General features: G+C 34.6%; 1 protein-coding gene across 6 annotated transcripts; it reads left to right on the top strand.

Moving 5' to 3' along the window:
- Positions 1 to 921: 921 nt before the first annotated feature.
- LOC113867963 (general negative regulator of transcription subunit 3-like) lies at positions 922 to 23,653 on the top strand. 6 transcript variants are annotated; one of them, XM_027503490.1, is made up of 16 exons: positions 922 to 1,150; positions 1,236 to 1,367; positions 3,182 to 3,319; positions 3,418 to 3,468; positions 3,837 to 3,926; positions 4,011 to 4,157; positions 4,340 to 4,447; positions 6,295 to 6,363; positions 7,037 to 7,738; positions 12,279 to 12,449; positions 14,103 to 14,268; positions 20,862 to 21,007; positions 21,791 to 22,066; positions 22,159 to 22,293; positions 22,369 to 22,550; positions 23,280 to 23,653. In XM_027503490.1, the coding sequence occupies exons 1-16, from the start codon at positions 1,058 to 1,060 to the stop codon at positions 23,344 to 23,346; spliced, it is 2,673 nt and encodes an 890-aa protein (XP_027359291.1). In that variant the 5' UTR covers positions 922 to 1,057; the 3' UTR covers positions 23,347 to 23,653. The 6 variants fall into 6 exon arrangements, with proteins under 6 accessions (XP_027359291.1, XP_027359293.1, XP_027359292.1 ...); XM_027503491.1 differs by having other exon boundaries at positions 973 to 1,150; positions 3,203 to 3,319; positions 23,280 to 23,553; XM_027503489.1 differs by having other exon boundaries at positions 973 to 1,150; positions 6,295 to 6,360; positions 7,028 to 7,738; positions 23,280 to 23,551.
- Positions 23,654 to 23,922: the final 269 nt, after the last annotated feature.

The following is a 23,922-nucleotide window of genomic DNA, read 5'->3' as shown; positions in this document are numbered from 1 at the left end:
AAGTAAATAATTTAAAATTTAATCTATATAATTAATTTATGTGATAGATAGATGATATAAAATATAATATATGCAAATATTTATTAGTTTTTTTATAAAAAATATTTATTAGTTTAATACAATATGAATATAAAAAAAATTATATTATTAATAATTTAAAGTATATACAAATATGATTTTACATTAATTATTATAAAATTTAGTTATTTTAATATAATAATTCAATAATAATATAAAAATAATGTATATTATATTTTACTAAATTAAAATTGATTTTAAATCAAATTTAAATTGTAAAACCAATTTTAAATCAAGTTTAGAAAAAATAAAAGTTTGATTTAAAATCTATTTCATATACTTAAATTTAAAATATATTTAAATTATTTTCAACAAATCCAGTTTATGCTCGTACCTGCCCCTAAAAGTAGAACAATTCGGAGAGGAGGTTATAAAATTAATTTTAAAAATCTTTTTACCTACATTATTATTCAAGTTTAAATTAGATAGAACTATTAAAAACAATTTTTTAAATTGACTTTTTAATAAAGTTGTATTTTCTGAATTTGAACTTAAAATATCTTGTAAAATAGAATAATTTTTATCAACTGATTTATATACGATTATAATTTGAAAATATTTTAATCGTTAACCAAACATAAATATTATATGTATGAGCCGAAAATAACATTCTTATTATTATATTTTTGCTAAAAAACTGACTTTCTAAAACAAATGCCTCGACAAATATTGTATAATTATTTTGTTTTTGCTTACATGTATAATTATTTTTTTAATAAAATACGAAGAATAATAAATAATATTTTCTTAATGCTAATTTATTTATATTTACTAATTTATATTAAAATTAAAATCAAAATTTATGTTTAAATAGCGATTGTTGTTGTTATTTCAAAGAGTGGTAATCGATAATAGAATAAAGATATTATTGATAAGGACCTTTGTAGGAAGTGGTGATGACGGAACGGAAGTAGTAGAAGATAGATCGAAGTTGAATTTAATTGAATGTGCAGAGGCAGAATCGATCATATTAAGGGAAATGGGAGCGAGTCGAAAGCTTCAGGGAGAGATTGATCGAGTTCTCAAAAAGGTGCAAGAAGGCGTCGAAGTTTTTGATAGCATCTGGAACAAGGTAAGGTTCTTCTTCTTCTTCTTCGATTCCGATTTCTAGAGAGATTGATCAAATTGATCGGTTTGGTTGATTGGTTGTGTTTTAGGTTTACGACACGGACAATGCGAACCAGAAAGAGAAGTTTGAAGCTGACCTGAAGAAAGAGATTAAGAAGCTTCAGAGGTATAGAGATCAGATTAAGACTTGGATTCAGTCCAGTGAGATTAAAGACAAGAAGGTACTTTCCTTTTCTTTATTTTTTTTGAATTAAAATGAAAAAGAAAAAATGAGTGAGAAAATAGACACCTTGGTTTCTTGAAAGAAGATAAAATGAGTATGAATATGTGAAAAGATTTAAAACTTAGGGTCTGTTTAGTCTTTTGGTTATTTTTTTCTCTTTTTCAGTACGTGAATTCTCTGTTTGTAATTTTGAGGGACTAAATGGTTATTTACTTTTTAGGGATTGAAATTTCTTGTGTGGTTTCTCCTTTTAGGGAACAATTTCGGCATTCACTAAAAAAAACGTTCTTAACTCGAGATGAACCAAATACATGCAATGTTATTATATTGTACGGTTATGTGATAATATGAGACATAGAGTAGCTCCTAAAATATTTGTCTCAAAAGAACAATGCATCTCCCCAACTTACTTTTCATTGGAAATTATTGAATTTTCTTGAGGGTCATGCTAGAATTAACTGTGTGCTTGTGTGTTGTTGGGAGCAAAATAAAACTGGAAGCAATAGATTTTTGTCACTAACTTCTTCAGCCCAGTTTTAGTATTAGTATGTCTACAGGGTCACGAGAGGGGCATATTGGATTTGTGACTTGGGTATAACCTGGTGAGCAATACTCAATGGCTTAAATAAGGAAGGGCCTGCGTCTGATACATGGTGTTATATGTCAAGAGGTGTGTCTTTGTGACAGCTTAAGTTTTTGGCATAGTGGTAAGCGCTCTTGGTCATATCATTTGGTATTAGAACTAGTGGGGGTTAGAATTCTAGTTTAGACATGTCTCCAATAATATTAATGTTCATGCGCAAACCTTCTATAAGAGGAAGGGAATGATACGCCCATAGGCTTGTGAGGGAAGGGCCCACATTTGATGCAAGTTGGTATATGTTAAGAGTTGCACCTTTGCTGGCAGTTTAAACTTTTGGCATAGTGGTAAGCACTCTTGGGCTGCATTTGGATACATAGCTTATTTAAGATTAAGCACTTATTGAATAAGTTCTTTTTAAATGATGACTTATGTTATAAATTTAACGATGAAGTTTATTGGGATGGGATAAGCTGTAAGCAACTTATTTTGATAAGCTATATCAAAAAGCTTATTGAAATAAGCTGAAAAGAGTTTATGAGAGTTAAAAGCTGTTACCTTAAGCTCTTTTAAATAGGTTCTTGGTCATATCAAGTATTTCTTACCTTTCATTTCTGTGTTGTGTGTAGAGTGTTGGTTGCTGAAATGAGCAGTAAATTTTATTGAGTGAACCTTGGGAATTAGGGTGAGTGAATGTGTTTCTAGGAAAGTTACTTTTTAATGATGTATTTTCTGGTTGGAGCTAATTGTTTTTTGTTGTTTTTGACCAATGGCATTTATATATGTATTGCCCTGTCTAGTGTTGTCAAACGGTGGCCATGGCAGAAAACAGTGGCTGTTTTTTGTCAAACTGCCACACAAATGGTATTATTAGTATTTTATTTTTTTTGGTTACATTCTGCAATTTTTAATATATCTTTTGTATATATAATATATAGATTATATTATTTTATTATCGCTGCCATGCTTCTGCCATAATTTTCCATGGCATCCACCATAATTTTATGGCATTTTTTTTGTCTTTCTACCATGACCCACCATTGATAACATTGGTCTTGTCCTGTCTGTTCTATGTCATTTTTTCTGTTTGGTTATGCTTAGGTGGTGGTTTTGCGTGGATTGACTTGTGTGATAGTGTGTGGTATGGAACGTTCTAATACTAAATTTTGATTTTTAACTTCTTGGTTTTGACTTTGACAGTGTTTTCTCTTTTTTGACATATCATGACACAGGTTAGTGCTTCGTATGAGCAGGCTCTGGTGGATGCACGCAAGCTTATTGAGCGTGAAATGGAAAGATTCAAAGTTTGTGAGAAGGAGACAAAGACCAAAGCATTTTCCAAAGAAGGCTTGGGTCAACAGCCTAAAACTGTGAGCCTTAGACCTTTGGGTTTTTGTAGGTGTGTTATGATTATGCTTGTGTCTGATATGGCTGAAGGGTATCTTGTTCTCAATGTTTTTTGTGACAGGATCCTAGAGAAAAGGCTAAATCAGAGACGAGGGATTGGTTGAACAATGTGGTATGAAATCAATTGCTATGAATAAATTTCATTTTTACTTTGTTGTGATCGAAGTATACCTATTAGTTGTTGCATTAATAGTTTGTATGCCTTAATGGTTCTTGCAACATGATATAGTTTGTAGTGCAGGTTTACCATTGACGGTTATGAGTGATTTCCACAGATGGAAATTTCTTAGTTCAAATTGGTTCTTAAAATTTCCTTTCCTAACTACAATGTTTATACAAGTCTACTGCCTGTTTTCATCACTTGTGATTCACATTGAGGAGTCTCTGTGTTCATGTATTATTTAGAAGAGGTTTGATTAGTTTTAATTGCAAACTTATTTTTTTGTCTGGAAAGTGTTATTCTTTTAAATGTTTGAGTAGGTTGGGGAGTTGGAATCTCAGATAGAAAACTTTGAAGCTGAGCTTGAAGGGCTTTCTGTTAAGAAAGGAAAGAGCAAGCCACCCAGATTGGTATGGAGTAAAGGAAGTACATTTTATGGGACTGTTGGTTTTTCTAAGTCATGGCTATTCAAATGTCTTCTTTTTGTTTGTCAGACACATCTAGAGACATCTATTACTCGGCACAAGGCTCATATAAAGAAATGTGAATTTATCTTAAGGCTACTGGATAATGATGAATTAAGTCCTGAGCAGGTTAATGATGTCAAAGATTTCCTTGATGACTATGTAGAGCGTAATCAGGTTTGCCTTTTGTAACTTGTACAACTGCCATTCTGCTTTTAAAAAATCAAACACAATCACTGAGTAAATGCATATATTTACTCTTTGTAAAGTCCTTCCAGAAAGAGTCTTAAAGTTTGATAATATGCAAAATATATGAATTGGTATTAGTTTTATCTTTTTCTATTTTCTTTATTTTACAGGACGATTTTGAAGAATTCAGTGATGTTGATGAGCTATATAGTTCATTACCTTTAGACAAAGTGGAGTCACTTGAAGATATTGTTACAATTTCCCCTGGTCTTGCTAAGGTATTTGTTTAGTGTAAATTGCTCTATTGTAAAAATGGAGAGATGCAAAGCTACACACACTTAACACCTACTAATGTATTTGAATGTGTATGCCTTTGAAATTTTTAGATTAATAATTGCCTTTCTTTTTAACAGAAGCTCTCCTACAAAGTTATAAAATATGTTAATGCAAAACTGTCGTTAGGTTTGTCTTACAGGATTGGGATATATGAATTATGTTGCACTTTTGTGTTGTGCACTTTTTTGTTGCTTCGTGCTGGTGGTACTATTTGCTCGTGTGTTAGTCATTTTGAAATTATGACTTTGATTATTAATTATGAATACATCTTTAGATATAGGAATTTTTTAGAGCATTTATATATCCGCAACATAAATCATTTAACTTGTTTATAAACCTCAGAATAACGATCATCTTGCTATCCACCATACTGCTATAGTGATTTGTGGTATTGGGCAAGGTAGTTATACATGTGCTATAGTAAAAATCGTAAAATCGTAAATTGAATCGTAAGATTTTACAAAATCATATATACATGCATATAAGTTCATATTCTGCATATAAAATTGCTGAAATTAAAAATAAAACATTAAATCACTGAAAGTACTTGAATAATCCATATACCATAAGAAGCTATCAAGCATAATCCATAATGTAACAAATTAACAACCCAAAATAGCCTAATCATGTTTTTGATAAATTACAAGGACCAACACCCCTTTCTTGCAAAACTCTATGATCCTAGCACTCTCAACTTCACCACCTTTAGTGGCTTTTCTCTTTTTACCAATTTCTAAAGAGTCATCTTTGTTAGCTGTTTTTTCTTATCAAGTAAATAACAGTCTCCATCATCTCCTTATTCACATCTTCAGGAACAGATTTGCAAGGTTCATCATTTTGATTTGTTTTAGCCAAGTGGTGCTTTAAGTGATAACTACCTCCATTTAGTACTTTTTGGCAAAATTTGCACTGAACCTTCACAGTTCCTTGAATTGAAAATCCATATTTCCATCCCACATCATCGTTGTTTCCACGAGCATTCTCGGGAGCTAACCTATGAGGCACACTTGAAGAGCCCACAGCATTGGAGCTGTCGATTGTAGTTGGGAGTGACCTAGAACCACCACTACCTAAGCTTTAACCACCAGCCATGTTTGAAGCCATTTTTGAACAAGATAAAGAAAAACAAAGTAAGAAGAAAACAACTAGCAAGTCATTGCCACATTGCCACCTTGTTGGTCTAGGGTTCTGCAAAGAAAACAGAGCAAGATGAGAAGAAAATAGCTAATAAGTAGGATTGGGGCAGACAAAACCACAGAGAGATAGTGAAGAACTCACAATTAAAAGCTGCACACCAAGTCGCTCTGAGGAGGTCTAGGGTTCGACGAAGAAGAAAAGAAGGATTTAGGAACGCCGGACTTCATTCACGCCTAAATATAAGTTGGGTCGGGCTTGGGTTATAAAGGATTTGGGCTGAGATCCAAATCCTACCCATGTTTTGCTGAAATTGGAAGCAAATCACTATTTTACCAATTTTACGATCCAAATCGCGAATTCACAGTGATTTTACCCTGCTGCAATTTCTGATTTTACGTTTCAACTCCCAATCTTAACTACCATGGTATTGGGTGCCCTCCACCGCTATTAGGGATTGATAGCTATGAATGGTTGCAACAATGTTTTGTTTCAAAAACTAAGTTTATGCATTTTTTTGCTAGGCATTTTTGACTCAGTCTGCAGCTTCCAATCTACTTGTTGCAATCCATATTTGTTGATGACATTCCCTTTTTGTTAGTATCTTAGAATTTTTCTATATATAAACTTCTGAATTTATTTTCATTTTTGGCAGGTGGCACCTGTGCTTAGCTTAAAGTCTTCTGTGGCAGCACCAACATCAGCATCAGCATCACAAACATCTGTATGTTTTTTTCACAAGTCAATATTATTTAAAAGTACGGGTTTTCATAAGAAATCTTGAGTGTGATATTTATACATTCATGCAGTTTATTTTCCAAAATAATGTGCCTGCAAGAGATATTTTGTTATGTACAGGAGGCCCCTCTAATTGTTCTTTTATGACTTTCAATAATATAAATAATATTGGATAGATTCTGATTAATTATGGATAAAGATATGTGTATTGAAGTCCTAGTTTATGCTTTATGGGAATTATGATTTTGAATTGTCAAATGAGATAACCTATTGCTAGTGGTATCACTTCGCAAGATTTCCTAACAAATTACTAAATAGCTTAAGATAAATAATTAAAAGAACATATATGTATGAATTAAAGTAGTCAAAATAGTTGTTTTAACCTGAGTTTAGCAATATTTATGTTACATAAAGCACTAGTTAATTTAATCCAAGTGTAACAATTTTTCTGATGACGTATTACTCTAATGGAACCTTTTTAAGATTAACAATGCATGATGGAATCGTGATTGTAGTTCCACCATGATGATGAAATACCAGACTACCAGTAATGAAAAAAAGCATACATCTTTATTAGATGACATTTTAGTAGATTAACATGAGGTATGGTCCTTTTTTGGGAAAGTCTGACTTCTAATCATCAAGGTTCTTCTGTCCAGGAGCAAGCTGATGATACAACTTCCCAGGATAGCAATTCTGATGTTGGTGCAAGAACTCCACCACCTAAAATTAGTATAATTAGCTCTGCTACAACACCAGCTGGGAATTTTGCTACCCCTGTTCCTATGAATGTTCCAGTGCCAAACTTGTCGAGTGCACCTGGTGTTGCATCAGTCATTCCTGGTTCAAATACTGTTCGGAGTCCCTTGGAGACTAGTAGTGCTATAAACGCTTCATCTCCTGTAAATCAGTCTACTACTATGAAGGAGGAAGAGATTAATGGTTTCCCTGGCCGAAGACCATCTCCATCGCTTTCTGATGCTGCACTTGTCAGGAACATTAGTAGAAACAGCCTATCAAATCAAGCGACAAGCAACATCTCTCTTGTTTCTGGTAACATGGTTTCCAGCAATGGTGCCCTTGGTTCGGTCCCTTCAGCCTCTGAAATAACTAAGAGAAACATATTGGTAGCTGACGATAGACATGGAAGCAATGGCATGGTGCAGCCTCTTGTGTCCCCCTTAAGTAATAGAATGATCACACCTCAAGTTGCAAGGGCCAATGATGGAACTACAACTACCTCAGTTGATACTAGTAATGTCAATGAAGCTGCAAGTGTGTCTGGGAGAGTTTTCTCTCCTTCTGCTGTTCCTGGCATCCAATGGAGACCTGGAAGCCCCTTCCAGAGTCAGAATGATGCAGTAAATTTTTTTTTCTTAAATTTTCTTTTGCTATATATGCTTTATTTGGATATGGAGAGTGATAGAGAAGATAATGGAATGAAGGAAAACAAAGAGAGGATAAAATAAAGAAAAAAGTTAAGGACCTATTTACTTTGAGGATAATTTTATTTGTTTTTTTTTGTTTTCCTTATTTTCACTTCAAATTACAAAATTGCTACCTCATTTTTGTTTTATTTTGTATTTGAAAAGGTTTATATAAGAAACAGTGAAAATGAATTTTTTTTTTCATTATTTCCTATACAAATCTTTGAAAACAAAAAAAAAAAAATAAGGTTGCATGTTTGCAATTTTTTTTTTTTTCAAACCAAACAGCCCCTAGTTTTATCTTCTTTTGTTGGGAAGGAAAATGAGAGGAAAGAAAATGTACGATGCTGAATGACCTTTTTATCTTTTTAATATAATAGTAGGAAGTAGGTAGGTAGGTTGAAGGATAAATTTCTCATTTGAACTAATTTTCTTTTTCTCTCCATTTCTTCCTACTTGATGAGAGAAAATTGAGTATTGTGGTCCCGAACTTGAGTGATTTTTTCATCTATATTTTCTCAACCGGATGGTGGAAAATGTAGTTTTCCTTCCTATTTCCCCACATATTCACTCCCAACAAACAAAGGCTTAATAGATTATTTGATTATCAAATATAAAAATACAGAAAATATCTTTCATGCTTGATTTAATGGCTTTTGGTGATCTTCCATTCATTTGACCTCTATGCTTATGATAATTTATATATGCATTAATGTATTTTGTGGACAAATATGTATGTTGGCTCATAATTGTGTATCATTTATAAGTTCAGTTGCATGGAAAATAATTACATGGGTGCACAGATATAGCTTTGTACCATTACAAATAGGTCACTTAATGTAGCTACCTTATTTTCTTTTTTCTGTTATTGATGAGTTTAATTAGAGTATGTATATCGTAAGTTGGTTTCCGAAGCTATATAACTTTAGTTGTGTAGAAATGCATTGTTGTGATAGTTACTCATTAGTAGTTAGATTGTTGGATTGGGACTATTAGTGAGGAAGTGAGTGAGTTTGTTGGGCTAGATTTTGGGAAGAAATAAAGCATGCTGCCTATAGACAAGAGGAGAGGGTGAGAGAGATCAATCTTATCATTTGTGACTATTGTGAGAGAAAATAAGGGCTTTTTGACATTGGGAGGTGCAGATCCTCAAAGTTCTGCAATGTGTGTCTATTTTGTAGATTGGGGAGTTCTTCCCCCTCTTTCTAGTAAAGATACCAAGTTCCTATTAATTGGTATCAAAGCATTTTATCATGTTTCTCAGCTACAAACAAGTGGCATTGGTGGTGAGAATAGCAGTCTAGTGTTTGGCTACAACTAGTTTGAGGGCTAGTGCATAGCTAGATTGTGTGAAGTTGGAACTCGGAGATTTATATGGCCTTGCACTTTTCAAGTACAATGACTAGCTTTTTATTTTGTGGATCTCCCAATGTTTTTATTGATTTGATGGTAGGATTTGATTCCAAGGTATAAGACTTGAGTTCCACACTGGAAGTATGGGATTCTAGTGTGTGGTTTATAAGGTCTTTTGGTTCTACATTTGCAATGACTAGTTTTATGATGTGGTTCTCTCAATTTATCACAACTCTGATTTTGGAGCTATGGGTATCACATCTTAAAGATTATTTCAACATCTGATGGAGAACAAGCTATTGATGGTTGATCCTAGTTGTAGAATTAAGAGAGAGAGAGATAGATTAGTGTGCTGGAATTAGATAGATGTTCTACAATGTGTAGGAACCCTTATATTTATAAGGATACATATGTAAACCTAATGGGCCAAGCCCGTTATTATAATACTAACATTAACCTTAATTCTAATAAGTTTATTATAGCTATTCATAACACTAGTTGAGCAGTATTTTGAAGCCAAGGCCTAATGTTCCTTAGGAATATTATTGGTATACCATCATATCTAGTATTTAATTGAAAGCGGTAATTTTCAATGAAATGATGCTAAGTCAATTTTAATCAAAAATCAACTTTTAAACTTTTGACTTATTTGCTAATGTCACTATTAATTTTATTTTTTCACAAAACTATTCTTTCTCTTGAATCTTCACATGTCCTTGGCTTCTAAGCTTATGAAAAAACAATTTTGCCTTGATTTAACTAAATGTTAATAAATTAATTCAATTTAGTCAAAAGTATGTTTTGAATTCTTGACTAATATGCCATAATCATCATTAATTTGATAAAATAATACATTTGCATTCATTTAAGTACATTTAACTAAGTGATTTAGAGGAGCAAGTAGAATGAATATTTTTCTACTATATTTTTAGCTTAATGGTGCTTTAGATTAGTACCAAAGGACAATGACAATTTAAAACAAGGATTAAAGATAATAAATAAGCATGATTCAAATTTAATTTATAAACTCAAGTACTATATAGAGCACAATAAGTGCTCATGTAACAAGAATTTAACAACTCTTCAAATAATGAGGTTAAGGGATGTCCTCACAAACATTGATTATTTCTTATTTTAATTCTTTAACTTATAATTTTCTCCTCTCTCTTTCTTTGTTTGGATAAGTTGGTGTTATTGGTTCGTTGTTTCCTTCTTTTCTTGCGGCTTTACTTGTTGTAGTATAGTTTATAAGCTGTTAATGGGTGGGTCCTAGGTGTTGGAAGATAATTTTTCAAAGGAATGTTGGTTTTAGAAGTGGAGAATGTGTAGGCTTTAGGAGATTTAAGGAAGATGCTTTGAAATTGACTTATAACATGGCATGCTTAGTTCATGCTATTCATTCTCCATGGACTTCAAACTCTTTGTTCAATTTGTTCTAACAGGGGTTAGGTTTATCTTACTAAGTCGCATCCGTAGGTGCTTACCTCATCTAGTTATTTAATTATTGATGTATTTATTGTCATTTCCTATAGTTGCTGTACACGAGCTTCCTTCCTTTGTCATGTATTCCAAATTTTTGTTCAATTGAATTAACGATAGGATAGGGCTATCCTATAGGTCACATCCATGGGTCCTTGTCTTATGTTTATGCTACACTGTTGGTGTATTTCATGATCACTTTGCTAGCCATTTATATGAGATTCTTCCCTAAGTGTACCTTTGGTCAATTCTTGCTTGTCCTTTTGTCTCTAAAGTCTTAAATCCATATAATCCTTGGGTCAAGTTACATTAAAGGCTTCTTATGGATCACATCTCTTGTTTCAATTTAATTTTGATGACTTTTCAAAGTCATATTTATGTCTAGGTCCCCTATTTTTGATCTTACACATTTCTTTCTTTCTTTTTCTTATATTTCTAGCTTCTTTCTTTAAACATCCCACCCTTCCTCTGGGATATCACAATACTATTCTTGAATTGTGTCCACCTCTATTTCCACGAAGTATGAAAGTCTGCCAATATCTTTTGTTTAAAAGGGATGACACAAATGCCGCTTTATGTATGTAATGCCGTGGTGATCACTGTTAGTAATGACATTGTCATTGACATAAACAATCAAATAATGTTCCTGTGGTTGAATGGCAATATAGAATTGAGTGATGAGTTCTGCTTTGGGTCATTTCAAATTCTTTGATCATAGTGCTGAATCTATTAAACCACACCCTAGGAGATTGTTTGAATACATGGATTTCCAGAAATGACAGACTATTCCTGAAAGCTCTTTTGAGCACAAATTCAAGAGGTTGCTCCATATAGACTTCTTTCATGAGATTACCATTGAGAAAAACATTCTCAATATTAAGTTGATAAATGGGTCATTGACAGATTGCAGCCATGACTAAGTATAAACAAACAAAGGTCATTTTGGTCATCAAAGAGAATGTGTCACCACAATCCAAACTAAAAATGTAAATATCACCTCTGGCCACCAAATGACTCTTGAGGCGATCATAGTGGGAACAGTGGTTTTGGCAGGAACATGAAGCAACGTGGACTAGGTGAAGGTCATAGTAGGAACAGTAGATCTTAAAATCTGATCCCGAAACTAATAATCAATAGGTAAAATATAATGTGAGCAACATAATTTTTTTTTGTCATTCTACTTCTTTAGCAGTAGTGTTAGTTGGGGGCAGTTGTTCATTGAAGTTGTGAAGAAGACCACTTATACTCCAAGTTGCAACAACATTTATGAGGTTTTGATAGACCTTATAAGGACCTTGAATGTCATTGGTTTAAAGTGCTTTCGCTTGAGTCACATGTATTGTATCACTAGTCATATGATACTAACTGCACTGATGGCAGGCGCTGAACCTTGAAGTTTTGCAGTGTATGTGGATTCTATTCTGGAAATTGGGTTGTTCTTCCCCCATTCTTTCTAATAAAGATACCAGGTTCTGATCACATTGTGTGGCATGTAGGAATAGGAGTAGAAACATAATTACTCTTCATAGGACAAGTAATAATGACATGCAAATCAAGAATTTCATGGAATGGGACATATGCTGTGTAGTGTTTATTTTATATGTTTAATACCTTTGAAGGGACTATTCATTTTATACTTCAGGGTCAGTTTCGCGCAAGAACTGAAATAGCTCCTGATCAAAGAGAAAAGTATTTGCAGAAGTTGCAGCAAATGCAGCAGCAAGGGCAAAGTTCCCTTCTTAATGTGGCATCTCTTGCGGTAGGAAATCATAAGTCATATTCTGGCCACCAACAAAATCCTCTATTGCAGCAGGTACCATTTCTTTTTGCTTTTACCTGTAATTTAGATATTGAAGATTCAATGTGGGCCAAAACCCAATTTGTGACACTCTTCTCCGCCTTTGCCTACAAAAAATATTTTATATGGTTAGAAAATTAACATCTCATCCACACTTCTTTAGTGCCTGATTTTGAACTGGAGATTTGATCAGATTTTTGCATTGGCTGGAATCCTTGGGTTATCTAGCCAAAATATGCTGTCCATGAATTTCTTCTGATATGTTTTGGACATATCATTTCTAATTCACACTTCTTTAGTGAATTAACGTCTGATTTTGAGTAGAGATTTGCTAAGACTTTTTACATTGGCTGGGATCCTTGAGTTATCTAGCCTAAATATGCTGTCTGAGCATCTTATAATATTTTTTGGACATATCATGTCTCCTTGGGTTGTTCACTGGATACACTTTATGCCTCTCGATATGGTCAGAAGTAAAAAAAGTTGATTTTAATTTTTTTTTCTATCTGATTGGTAAAGAAATTTTGTAGAAAAAAGGCAGCCCCCCCCTCCCCTTTTTTATTGGTTTAAATTTACATCTTAATAATGTCGCATTATGGTTGAATTTTGAAACATTTAGGAAAAAAGGAGCTTAAATTGTTTCAGACCTCTTCTACACACTTTGACAATAACAACTGCAACCAAACTTTATCCCATTAGTTGGGGTTGGCCAGAAGGATCAATTGATGCCATTGGATTTATGAAAAACCAAAATTTCTATAAACCATTTAGAGTAAGCCAGCTAGGTCTTATTCGATGGATTCTCCTAAAATTTTCTTTGGCCTTCCTCAACCCATTTCAATCAAACTATCTTTCATTAAATCCACTTGGTCAAGGCACGGTAGGTGACCCTGTTTTTTCAAGTACATTTGTTCCTAATCTTGTCTTTTCTTGGATGTACTTCCATCCAAAACTCATCTTTGCTTGACTAATTATTTTTCTTTTCATAACACTTGACTGACTGACATTGTCTACCATTGAGCTTCGCCAATCTCAAAGCTTTATGTTAGAATTTTCCTTGGATATACTCTTAATTTCACATGTTCTAAAATTGTATTAATGAACTGGAGGTTCTTATTTCTCTTCTATTTTTCTTACATATATAATCTTCTCTGTGATTAGCTGTTAGACTCAGAAACAGAAACTAGGTTGTTTTATTATATATTTTCTGGATTAAACCAGAAAAAAGTTACAGATACCAGACAGCAAAAAAACACAGGACAAAGTACCTCACAGAGAGTAATCTCATTCACAATGCACAGGCCTAAGCATTAACAGAGAGTTCCCCCTCTCATTCAAACTCATAATACAATCCATGCTCTGGATTCTGAAATTGACATGCCATGTACACAAGACACACACACACACAACATAACTGTAAAACAGTTACTAAACACATAACTGTCCTATCATTAACTTTATTAGATACTTAAATATTTTGTTAAATGATGAAATATATCTTCAAAATATGACCTGATTTCTTTCTACAATGGACAGATATAGTTTGCATGACATGCTGCTTTATGTGTAGTTTGATTTTTAGGCTCATCTGGTTCTTCTCAATCTGGTTTGGACTTGTTTTCTACAATAGAAAAATATAATTTACATGACATCCTACTATATGTGTAGCTTAATTCTCAAAGCTCATCTGTTACTTCTCAATCTGGTGTGGGACTTGGAGTTCAGTCACTGGCTCTTAGTGGTATTGCTTCTACCACATTATCACAGCCACCCAACTCTGTCCATTCCCCATCTAGCCAACAACTGTTGCTGTCAGTTGTTTCAAAAGATGCAGGTATATTTTGTGTTACTCTTATTCACTAAATGATTTGTTGAAGATTGTTAGGGATGTTATAAAAGTATATTTGAAAGAGAAGGAATTGAGAGATGTTGACAGAAATCCGTGTGTTTTATACATAGTGGACGACTTTATTTATAACAACAACAATCAAGCCTTATCTCATGAGGTGAGGTCAGCTACATGGATCACATGACGCCATTAACCTCGATCAAAAACCAAATCTGATAATTACAAACTACTCTGTTATGTATTCATCACAAATAACATATCTAAGTAATAAATCAATATTCTCGATTTATTTAACACTCTCCCGTAAACTGGAGCATATATATCATATGCACTAAGTTTGTTACATATATAACTAATTTGTGGTCCCCTTAAAGACTTAGTAAAAATATCTGCAAGTTGGTCATTAGAGTTGACAAATCTTGTTGTAATATCTTCATATATTATCTTTTCTCTGATAAAATGACAATCTACTTTACTATGTTTGATTCTCTTGTGAAACACCAGATTTAGAGCAATGTGTAAGCAGTCACATAAATGTGATCTATGAAGTTTTTCCAAACTTCAAATCTTGAAGTAATTGTTTGAGCCATATATGCTCAGAAGTAGCTAAGGCCATGACTTGGCAGTATTCAGCTTCTGCACTTGATTTTGAAACCACACTTTGCGTTTTGCTTTTCTAAGAAACCAAGTTATCTTTGATAAAAACAATATACTCTGAAGTAGACCTTTTGTCAATTGGAGAACTTGCCCAATCTGTATTACAATATCCTACAATTCAAGTATGACCTTTGTCTTCACAAGCGACAGACACACTCTTAAATATAGTAGTCAATCTTGGATAGCAGCGCATAATGATCGACTCCATAAACGCTATAGCACTCTTAAATATAGTAGTCAATCTTGGATAGCAGCGCATAATGATCGACTCCATAAACGCTATAGCAAAATAGCAGATAGTGGGATGACTGTTATTCTTAAGATTTTAAATATACCAAATATAAGTTATGCTAACATATCCTCATCTTCAAATTGAGTTTTTATTTCATTATAAAAAGAGTTAGATAGAAAACAACTCAATATTCTTTTATTAAATGTAACTAAGTACATCGAGAAAAGTCGTCAATAGATGTAACAAAATATTTAAATCCTTATGTATACACTAATAGGACCCCAAATATCGAATTGAAGTAAAACAGAAGAGAATAAACCCTAATATTAGTATGACTTGGAAAAGAATTATGAACATGTTTATCTAATTTACATGACTCACAAAACAAAGATGACAATTTTCATAAACTTAGCCCCATTTGATGCAATTTGGCAAGATTTGAATATCCTTATTGACCATGAAACAAGAGAGGGGATTCTGCCACTGAACCAACATGAGACTTAAATATTCAATCTAATCATCCGCCCTCAACTTTGGCCATACAGAAAAAAAAAAAAAAATCCTTAGTAAAGGTGACAATGCATTCAAGAGACCAGGTGATACACCACTTATGGAAAGCAAATTAAAAGATCTAAGAACATTAAGGACATTGTCAACAAATAAGGAAGACGAAGGATGAACAGTACCTATGTTTTAAATAAGTTTTGAGAACCATTAGCCATTGTGATAGAAGATAAATAACCAGAAGTAGAAAGGGTAGAAAAAGGGGATTGATTACCAGTTATGTGATCGGTAGTCACTGAATTAAGTACCCAAGGACCAAGAGAAGAGAAATGAAAGATTCCAGCCAAAAAAATTACTAGTGTGCGCAACAAAATAGTGGAACCTAAAGTTTGACGTTCCTTATACCACCTTAAAGAAAATCATTATGGCTGAGAGGTGGTGGTGCTTGTGGAGGTGTTGGCAGGAGAGGATCAGATGAAGCCTGCAAAGTATTCTAAAAACATGAGTAATTCGAGGGGGGCATCGATGGAGAGCATAACATTTGTCAATGGTATGCTCAAGCTTACAATTGTGATCACATGTAGGATGAGAACTTATTTTACAGTACTGGGCATGATCACCCTCTGAAAGACCGAGGCAGAGATATCAACAGGAGTAGGAATGACAACTTAGAAGGGGTTTTTGCTGGGACAAGATGAAGAGTTGCCCAGGCAGTGTCCATGGTGGAGTGTGTGGTGGTACCCAAAATCTAATCACAGATGTGAGAATAGCCCTCAAGTAAACAGTATAAGGCTAATAACATGAAAAATTGTTGGTGCTGCTCACTTTCCTTTGCAGGGTAAGAGCTCATTAAACTCACAAACAAGACTACACACTTTTCTCAAATAATTGACCATAGAGTCATTGATTCGACAAGCAATGATAATAGCCATGAAGTCAAGGCAAAATCCCATAGAGACGTTGGGTATTATTGGTACATAGGGGCTCTGTTTGAGTCCAAACAGCTTCACAAGTCTCATGAGCGCAAAAGACTGGCCTCAATGTTTGATGAAGCGTGGATTTTAATTTTATAATGAAACACAACTGAGCATCAATCTTTTTTCTTTGAGAATGTTTCTCCAAACTTATATCATCCACCTTTTTGGTAAGATGTTCATCATAATCCTGTCTTACAAGCCAAAGATGAATATTAGAGGTCCAAAAGACATAATTCTTATCATCTAATTGCTTAGTAGAGAGTGGAGTAGTTACAAACATGGTTTGTGAAAACAAGGGCCTTGACCTTATTTTGATCGGAGGAAGTCATGGGTCAGCAAGAGGAGAGATAAATGGTGGTGAACAGTGCCAAACATTACTAAACACCATCGTACTAGATTTGAAACACTCAACCAAGGATAGATTGAGGACAAGCATCAATGGACTTGTTAGAACTGTGGCGGAGGAACATATAATTGATGTCAATAAGAGATCTAAAGTGTTGAAGGTTTATTTTAGGAAGAAGTGTAGAAAAGAGTCAGCTGTTAGTTAGTTTCTTAATATTGCTAAAAGAATTGATAAATAGAGAGTTAGTTTCTTGATTGAGGCCTTATTTGTTCTGTTAATTGTTTTGAGGAGAATTTCATTCTTTGTTCAGGAGCTGTAAGCTTTGCGGGATTCTTTTGTAATCCTAATTCTTTCTAGTGATCAATAAAATCATCATTTTTCTTCAATCTTCATCTTGATTGTATCTCTGAATCTTAACAATTGGTCCAACCTGCCGGATACTTCTCCATGTCAACGAGGATGAATGAGAGAGTAGAGGTTCTTGAATCTAGGGTTCATATCATTGAAGCTTGCAAAAGACGCTTTTGGATCAAAGGGAGATGAACGTCACTCAACAAGAATTGTTGAGGGAGATACAAAAGATGAATGCTGCTATGTTGACAAAAAACCAGCTGTATACATAGTCGCGCGGAGAGAGGAATGGACATGTGAATGATGAGAGTGTAGGAGGAGGAAATATTGACGTTGAGTTTCGTTCTTTTGTCAAGAAAAGGTTGAACTCCCTACCTTCAATGGTGTTGATCCTGCCGGTTGAATTTGCAGAGTGGATACTTATTTTGATGTGCATGGGACATGTGAGGCTGTAAAAGTAAAATTGGCTAAAATTTGCATGTAGGGAACCATGATTCATTGTTCAATTTGTGGCGTGAGGAGGAGGAACCTACATGGGATAATCTGAAACAGGCCTTGATAGTTAGGTTCAGGGGTGACTATTTGGATAATCCTTATGAGGAGTTGAAGTTGCTGAAGCAAGAAGATTCTGTGGAAGGGTTCATCGAAGCTTTTGCTTCGTAGGTTCCAAAGTTGCTAGAGACTCATTACCTTGGTTATTTTGACAGTTCTAGTGGAGGATGAGGAGAGGAAGGAAGATGAAGCCTTGGAGGCCATAAAGGTTGATGGATCTGCAGTGGATGGAATAGAACTAGAGTGCAAGGTGATGGGCTTCTTAGGCCTTGTGGGTGGAAGCTCAAATGGGACAAAAACCATAAAATTGAATGGGCCGATAGGTGGTGTGCCCACGGTTATCCCTGTGGATAGTGGAGCAAGTGAGAACTTTGTGGCTCCCCAAGTTGTCCTTTCTTTGGGGCTGAAGGTGAGTGAAGAGCCCAAACTCAAGGCCCAGTTGGGAGATGGTCATATAGTGCGTACTAGAGGATAATGTTCTCAGATTCCCCTACAGCTATTTGGCAATGAGATGACATTAGATCATTTAGATGCAGGTGTTAGATTTGGGTGGTTTAGATGTCATCTTGGGGTCACGTGGCTTAAGACTTTGGGCACTGTGATGGTGGATTGGAGGGATATGAGCATGAGGTTTATTGGTTAGTTTCTTGATTGAGGCATTATTGGTTGTGTTAATTGTTTTGTGGAGATTCTCTGTTCAGGAGTTGTAAGCTTTGGGGGATTCTTTTGTAATAATAATTCTTTTTAGTGATCAATAAAATCATCATTTTTCTTCAATCCTCATCTTGATTGTATCTCTGAACCCTAACAGGACAAGTCTGGCTGTGTGGCCAAAGAGTTTTACTGGTTGCACTAATGAGTCTGAGCACATGTGTGGTTCGAAGTTTTCCAAATTTCAGGGTTAGGCCAATCTTGGGGAGATGGTTCTGATCCCAAGGTTGGTGACAAGAAAAAAAATGGAGGCTGGCAGTGAACAGTGATGAGACTTGCTGGAAAAAGGAAGATGACAGAAAGTTGAAAACAAAGTAAAAAAGCAAAGAAGAACAGAAACCTTAGATGATGAAATAAGGTGTCCAAAAAAAACAAGAACCAATGAGCAGCAGGTCCACTAGGTAATCATGGAATAAGGTTGCCTTTCATCAGGCTCTAAATACCATTTTGAAAGAGAAGGAATTGAGAGATGTTGAGAGAAATCCGTGTGTTTGATGCACAGCTGAGTACTTTATTTATAGTAACTAGGTAATAATTACAAAATATTCTATTACATATAACTGCAAATAACACAATCTAAGTAATAAATAAATATTCTTTATTTATTTACAATTATTCTCAGCAGTATAAAATCATGCTTGTATCCTCACCTAATAGTTCAAGCTTTTGAGAGAATTGATTCATAATACGTTATTAGAACCTTTCTTTGTTCAGATGTTGGATGCCCTACAAGTGTCTAGTCATGTAAATTTCATACTCTAGATGTCAATCACGAACCCCTTTCAGATACTGTGTGTATTGTGTATGTACTCATGTAATTGTATCCAATAAATGGTACAAGATGTGTGCCCACTACTAGTACGGCAACCATTTAGGATTAGCCATAGCTAGATTTCAGGATTCAGTTAGGCCAATCTTCTCAATTCTAACATATTATAAAAGCAGTACCATCCTCCATGACTTTCCCTGTCACTATTCTACTTCCATGTTCCATAGAATATGGAGCTCCACCTTATTTCCACAATGATTTACTTCTTGTTGGGTGTGAACAAATTATGGACACTGAACCATGTCTTTTATTTCACCAAAACTGCCACAGGCCATCTCAAGCTCCCAGGTTCATTAGCTTCTCTAGTGCATGACAGCACTTGACTACATTCTTTACCGTTGTCACCTCTACCTGTTATCTCCTCATCCAACTGCTCACCAGAGCCTATCCAGCCAACCTTTCTCATGTGCGTGCTGTCCCTATTTGTTCCACTTCCACCTATGCCCTTGTGTGCCTTGCCCCACCATCAGTCAAGTCAAGCCCATCACCTCCATTAGCCACCTTCCCTTGGCTATTTTGGCTCCCTTAAGCTGTGACATTATGTGTTTGATGGTTAGTGGTTAGCTTAGCTCTTTTGTATTTTCTCTTTATCCATGTTAGGTTTTGACCTGTAGAGCTGTTTCTTGGTGTTTAGTGGTTAGCTTAGCTCTTTATTGTTATTGATTGGCTACCGTATGGCTCTTTACCAATGCTAACATAGCATTAAAGGGTTTATCAAGTTAGAAATTGTTTGTCATGTTGCCCTTTTGCACTAATGAATCATGGTGGTGACTTCTCATAGTGATCATTTTGGTGGTGACTTATGATGGCTATGACTAACACTAATTTCATCTTTGTTGGTTTGTCCCAAATGCATTCTGACCCTGTCATATTCCTAATTGCAACCGGGCTCTGTCCAGTTCCAGATGTAGTTTGGCTTTATCTACAGTCCAAGATGTTGTCATGTGCAACTTTATTATAATTTTAGTTTATTTTCTATTAGTGTTATAATTCTAGTAAGCCTATAGCATGGTAAGTTTTAGCTTAAAGAATAGTGTGGAATATTTTTAAAAAACTCATAATATCATTATTGTAACTTAGATAATTTTTTTAGAAGTGGTTTTCATATTTTTAGTGATTTGCTTCCTTATATAGTTAGGATTAGTGAGTCTATTTTTCTACGTCGATGTCATGAAATTTTCTATTTTTCTACCAGGTTGTTTTGGTAAGTCTAGCATGAATAACTGCACTTCTTGATTAGTAGGGCTTTGAATCTAATTTTTAAACTGTTGTTCTGCTGATAGAAGAAGTAATAGCAGGGTGAATAAATGGGTGCAACTTTACTTTGGGTATAATATCTACTTAAGATTAGAAATATGTACCGAGATTGATATTAATATTGTGAAAGATGGGGTGTATCATAGTTTCTATATTCTGCAGATGTTGGCAATTCTAAGGTTGAAGAACTGCAGCAACAACAGATTTTTCCTGACGATTCTGGGACTGAAACTACTTCTAGTACTGGAATTGGCAAGAATTTCATGAATGAAGATGAATTGAAATCCACTTACGCAGCAGATTCTCCCGTATGCTGACTAACTCACAGGCTTATATTCTTTAAGATACACTATCTTATCATTTTCTGTTACAACTTACAACTTGCTGAAGCATATATTTTCACATGCATTATGCATACACGCGTACACATACTTGCACACTGTTTCTGCTAGAATTTGGCTTGTCATACATCTGATTTTGTATCACTAAATCCTAGTATCATAACCTGGAAAGGCCAATGGGTCAGCCAACCTAGTATGACTTTAGATTAGGTGACAAAAAGAGATGGACCAAAGATGACAGATAGAAAAACTAAACTGACTCCTGACCATTATTAAACACCTAAGCTTGGGTATGTAAAATGTGTAAATATATTTGAATTTGAAGGACTCAGACCACACATGATGCAGGTATGGCCGACTTTGCAATGACAGTGTCACCACCTGTGCAGCTCATTTGCAATTGGAAGACATGGTGGATTGGGAGAACCACATCACAAAAGCTAGTCACTATAGGTGGATAACCTAAGGCCTTGGAAACCCTACACTAAAATCCCATACTTCCAATGTGGGACTCAAGACCCATATCTCACAATTGGGATCCTAACAATAATATTTAATTATAGATAATATCTGATTTGAAATTTGAAAGTCTGAAGAGTTACTCAATAGTAGTTCTTTAAGCAGTTAGATTGATATAGGATATATGGGGTTGGGTTGATCTGACTTATAGACTTATTGTAATGGGTATATTGTATATATAAAGTTTATTCATGGATGATTCAAGTTGTTTGTTTGTTGTTTATGCTGCAGGCAGGAGTACCAGCCTCTCTTCCTGAGCCTGCTCAGACTTCTAGAGATATTGATTTGTCTCCTGGACAACCTTTACAGTTGAATCAACGTACTGGTAACCTTGGAGTTATAGGAAGAAGTTTTGCTGACCTTGGAGCTGTTGTTGACAACTTTAGTGGATCAATTACTAATTCTGGTGGAGTGCACGATCAATTATATAATCTGCAGATGCTTGAGGCAGCTCACCGCAAAATGCCAGAATCCAAGGACTCAGAGCGTCCAAGGACCTATACTCCTGTATGCTTTTATGGTTTTATTAATCATGTTTGTTGACTTATCTATTGCAAGATCGTAAGATCATTTTTCTCCCTTAATTTTTTGTTATGCAGAGACACCCAGCGATAACTCCTCCTAGTTATCCTCAAGTACAGGCACCCTTTATTAATAATCCTGGCTTTTGGGAAAGAGTAGGTCTCGAGACGTTTGGCACTGATACCCTGTTCTTTGCATTTTATTATCAACAGGTACATATGGACATTTTGTGCGAGTAGTATTACTTTCATTCAATCATGTAAGCTTACGTATATTTTTTTCTGCAGAACACTTACCAACAATATTTGGCTGCAAAAGAGTTAAAGAAGCAGTCTTGGAGATATCACCGAAAGTATAACACATGGTTTCAGCGGCACGAAGAGCCAAAAGTTGCAACAGATGAATATGAGCAGGGCACATATGTGTACTTTGATTTCCATATTGCAAATGATGATCTGCAACATGGGTGGTATGCATAGTGAACTTATAATTCCTACAATTTGCAGTCAAAGTGTCTGTTAAGGACTGAGATATATATTACAGAAATGGATACTGTAGACTAACTCTTAAGAAGCTCAAAGATAATATTCTAAATTTGCAGGAAAGAAAACAGGAAATACACGATGGAAATTGAAATAGAAAACAAAATAACAAAGTAGATTCCCCCGGAATCCTTTTTATCCCTCCTTTCCTTACTGTATAACAGAATCCTCTTGTCTCCTCTCCCACTTCCTGAATTGGTCCTTCAATCCTGCTACGTGCATTCACTCAATTTATAGAAAGATCAGGGATAGCCATCTTCTAAAAATTTGAGCAATTGTCCATTTTCATATTTGATTATCATTGAAGGTCCAATTCGTTGTTGAGGATAAAATGAAGGGTTAATGTGATATCACATATATCTTTGAAGGGCTGATAGACATTTACTCAATATATTTTAAAACAATCCTGTTTATTGTATTTTCAAGTTTTCCCTTCTCTTATTCCGCCTGTGAAATAATTGAAATGGTTGGTTTTGTTGATTTTTTATGCTATGGTTCTGTTTGCCCTGATTTGTCTAGTCTCAATTTAATTTAAAACAACCCTATTGATTTTCTTCTTGTCCCTTTGATGGTTCAGTCCATGAAATGGTTGATTGTGTTGGTATTTGAATCAGGACTTTTCTGATTCATCTGTGCCTTGATGTGGTTATTCTCAGGTGTCAAAGAATCAAGACTGAATTCACTTTTGAATACAATTATCTTGAAGATGAGCCTATTGTCTAGAAGATTCGTAGAAGATGCCATCTGGAAATTATGCGACCTCTCGGTTCTTATGTGCGTTTGTTTAGTTTTCACAGGCCTCTTTAGTACATAGATAAACTACTTTTACCTTCCGAAGAAGAATGTAAAGAGAACAGCACATATATGTTGAATAAGCTTCCATGTACAATCTTTCTTTTCCTGCAAAGTGAATTGCCAATGTTTGATTTTTATATTGCATTTCACTTTTTAAATTAGTCCCTTGTTGCAAAATGCTATTGTTTTTTTTTAATGAACTGACTTGAGAGAGAGAAGCACACAAACTAATTAGGGTAAAATCTAAGTTTACTCATTTTCATTCAGCAATTCTTATAAATGACATTATTATCACAAGCAATGATCATGATGATATCACCCAACTCAAGCAGCATTTGCTTCAACATTTCCAAACCAAGGACTTGGGATCCATTGTGATATATCCTTGAGATTAAAGTAGTTCAATAAAAAATTAGTGTTATATCTCAAGAAAATATGCTCTTGATATTTCAAAGGAAACATGAATGTTGGATTGTAAGCCAATTAATACCCTTGTGAATCTAA

The sequence above is a fragment of the Abrus precatorius genome, unplaced genomic scaffold (genome assembly GCF_003935025.1).
Source record: "Abrus precatorius isolate BTA unplaced genomic scaffold, Abrus_2018 Scaffold5, whole genome shotgun sequence".
Taxonomy (NCBI): Eukaryota; Viridiplantae; Streptophyta; class Magnoliopsida; order Fabales; family Fabaceae; genus Abrus; species Abrus precatorius.
The sequence above is the reverse complement of the archived record's forward strand: the minus strand, read 5'-3'. Positions and strand labels throughout refer to the sequence as shown.